General features: G+C 42.6%; 1 protein-coding gene across 1 annotated transcript; it reads left to right on the top strand.

Moving 5' to 3' along the window:
• The first annotated feature begins 870 nt into the window (after positions 1-870).
• On the top strand, positions 871-1,614 carry LOC116318001 (induced myeloid leukemia cell differentiation protein Mcl-1 homolog). The gene is given in 1 exon segment (XM_031736905.2): positions 871-1,614. A coding segment is annotated over 1 exon segment (618 nt). The 5' UTR covers positions 871-965; the 3' UTR covers positions 1,584-1,614.
• Positions 1,615-2,819: the final 1,205 nt, after the last annotated feature.

Below are 2,819 nucleotides of genomic sequence, written 5' to 3' on the forward strand. Positions count from 1 at the left end.
ACTCAAAGTTTTCCATTTGGTAGTTTTGCCAGTTTGTCGATCTGTATTTGGACGTATACTCAAGGAGTGCTGCTGTGACTTGGTGTTCTCTCTGTGGTAGAGTATCACTTCCTGTTCCTGTTTAAACACACAGTGGTGTTTTTGTGTAGCTTATCTGTGTAGCAATTTAATTTAATTAAAACCTTATAGATATAACTTCTTATTTCATAGTGTAATCTTCATGTGCTTCATCCAAGCACTCTCTTGGATACTCTTGGAGGGGACACTCTCTAGCTGTCCCCAGCAAACTGTCCCGAGTGGCTGGGGAAACAGGATGGCTGAGTAAAATTATAATTCACGTTGACAGTAATGACACCTGGTCACGTCAATTGGAGGTCACTAAAATCAATATTGAAGGAGTGGCATGTTTAGCCGCATGTTCTCCTTAAATTGCTGTCTGTCTGAGTGGTGTCCCAGAAACGATGTGGGCTTTATAGATAATTGGGAAACCCTCTGTAGGAAACCTGGTCTTGTTAGGAGAGACGGCATCCATCCCACTTTGGATGGAGCCGCTCTCATTTCTAGAAATCTGGCCAAATTTATTAAACCCCCCAAAATGTGACTATCCAGAGTTGGGATCAGGAAGCAGAGTTGCAGTCTTACATGCCTGTCTGCAGCTTCTCTCCTTCTGTTATCCCCCCAAAAAACCCATCTCCTTAGAGACTGTGTCAGCTCCCAAACAGACAAAAAATTATCAGAATCCTTGATGCGCAGGCCGAGGGTGTTTCTTCTTCACTCACTATGTGTTAATAGACCTCTCTGCACTGAATCATACTTGTTATTAATCTCTGTCTCTCTTCCACAGCAACCGGTTGCAGCAGATGGCCCCGCCCCTCCCTGATCCTGTTTCTGCCGGAGGTTTCTTCCTGTTAAAAAGGAGTTTTTCCTTCCCACTGTCGCCAAAGTGCTTGCTCATAGGGGGTCATATGGTAACCTCAACAAACGGGTATACAACAAAAGCTATCCGGGACTGGGAGGAAGACGGTTCGTTGCCGAGCACCCCGGAGTTTCATTCGGACAGTTAATCCGACGAGGAGCTGGAGAGAGAAACGAAACTCATTATTCACAGTTTTTTGGGAGACTTTACTGGACTTTCTCAGCCTCAACGAAAGGAAACCAAAGCACTAAAAATGATGAAAAGAGTTGTTGCGGACGTATTAGAAAAGCACAGATATGCTTACAACGGAATGATTAATAAATTGTCATTGGATGAAAGAGAAGAAGATATGTCATTTGTAGCGAAGAGCCTCTTTGGAGACCACACGACCAACTGGGGTCGTATTGTCAGCTTTGTGGCCTTCGGGGCAGTGGTGTCTCAGCACCTGAAGGAAAAGGGCAGGGACAACTGCGTGGTGCTAGTGAGTCAAGAGATTTCTGCATACTTGCTGTCTGAACAGCGAGACTGGATTATCAAAAACAATGCATGGGATGGCTTTGTGGAGTTCGTTCGAGTAGCAGACCCTGAGTCGATAGTCAGGAACACACTCATGGCCTTTGCTGGATTTGCTTGTATTGGAGCAACACTGGCACTGTTGATCAGGTGAATTTGTTGGACACTGAGCAACCTCCTCTTTTTTTTCCCTTCCCCATTGGACATTCAAATAAATTGAATTGAATTGTTGGGTTTTTCTTTGTATGTGTTATTGTAGGGTCTACCTTATAATATAACGCAGACCCTACCTTATATCAAGGCAACTGTTGTTATGCTTGTTGTGATTTGTTGTGATTTGGCGCTGTATAAAATTGAACTGAACTGAATTGATCTTAGCTCATTCTCTCAGGTCATTCTCAACTACTTGGGGTATATCCTATTTTGACCTTGGGACTTCTAGCAGACTGTGTAAAGATGCCCCTGAGATATTCCAGCACATAACAGTAAGCTTCAAGATGCTAGCAGTGGCTGGCATAGTATACAACAACATATGTGACAAGTATGGCCTTGAAGTCCCACGGTCAAAATGGGATTCACTAAGATCCTGCGGGACTTCCAGATAAACATCGACAAACTTCTGATGACTAATCAACCAGACATAGCAGTGGTGGGCAAGCAAAGGAAGAAGACTTAGTGATATATGTATCTATATCAACTGACAGGAACATCAGGAAGAAGGAACACGAGAAGCTTGAGAAATTCCAAAGTATGATAATGGAACTAGAGAAGTTACAGAGTGTGAAAGCAACAGTAGCCCCTGTGGTGCAATGATCCCCAAACTGGGCGAATCCCAGGGACGACATCTGAGATCTTTGTCCAGAAGAGCACAGTCCTAGGAACACCAAAAATATTGTGCAGGATGAATCCTTTACAGCCTATTTTTATGTCACTGTTGTAAAGCTTGTGACTATAGGGTAAGGGTTGGAATTACCAAATATAAAAATGTCTTCGCGACAATTTTGCATTACAATGCCCTGGTTACTGCTAATGTACTGCTTTTATCAGGATGTACGCCTCTTCACTGAGACACTGATTATTGGTAATAATTTACAGATTACCAATAGATCAGTGTTATAGAGTGTCGCTGGTCAAATATTTGTGGTGCAACAACAAAAGTTTATCTAGTACTTATTTAAGCTACAGATGTTAACAAAAGCACTCAGTTTATTCTAATGTCAGGTGGTCTTATGTTTTTATGATTGATCTGCTTACTGGGAAACAGAGCCTTTGTAAGGATGCATCTGCTTATTCTGAGATAGTGTGAGCATATCAAGGGCTAGTATGGGGCTTACCAGAGTTAATGAATATTGCTGTTTAACACTCTGTATTATGGACCAGTTCAGTCACT

Source organism: Oreochromis aureus, linkage group 19 (genome assembly GCF_013358895.1).
Source record: "Oreochromis aureus strain Israel breed Guangdong linkage group 19, ZZ_aureus, whole genome shotgun sequence".
Lineage (NCBI taxonomy): Eukaryota > Metazoa > Chordata > Actinopteri > Cichliformes > Cichlidae > Oreochromis > Oreochromis aureus.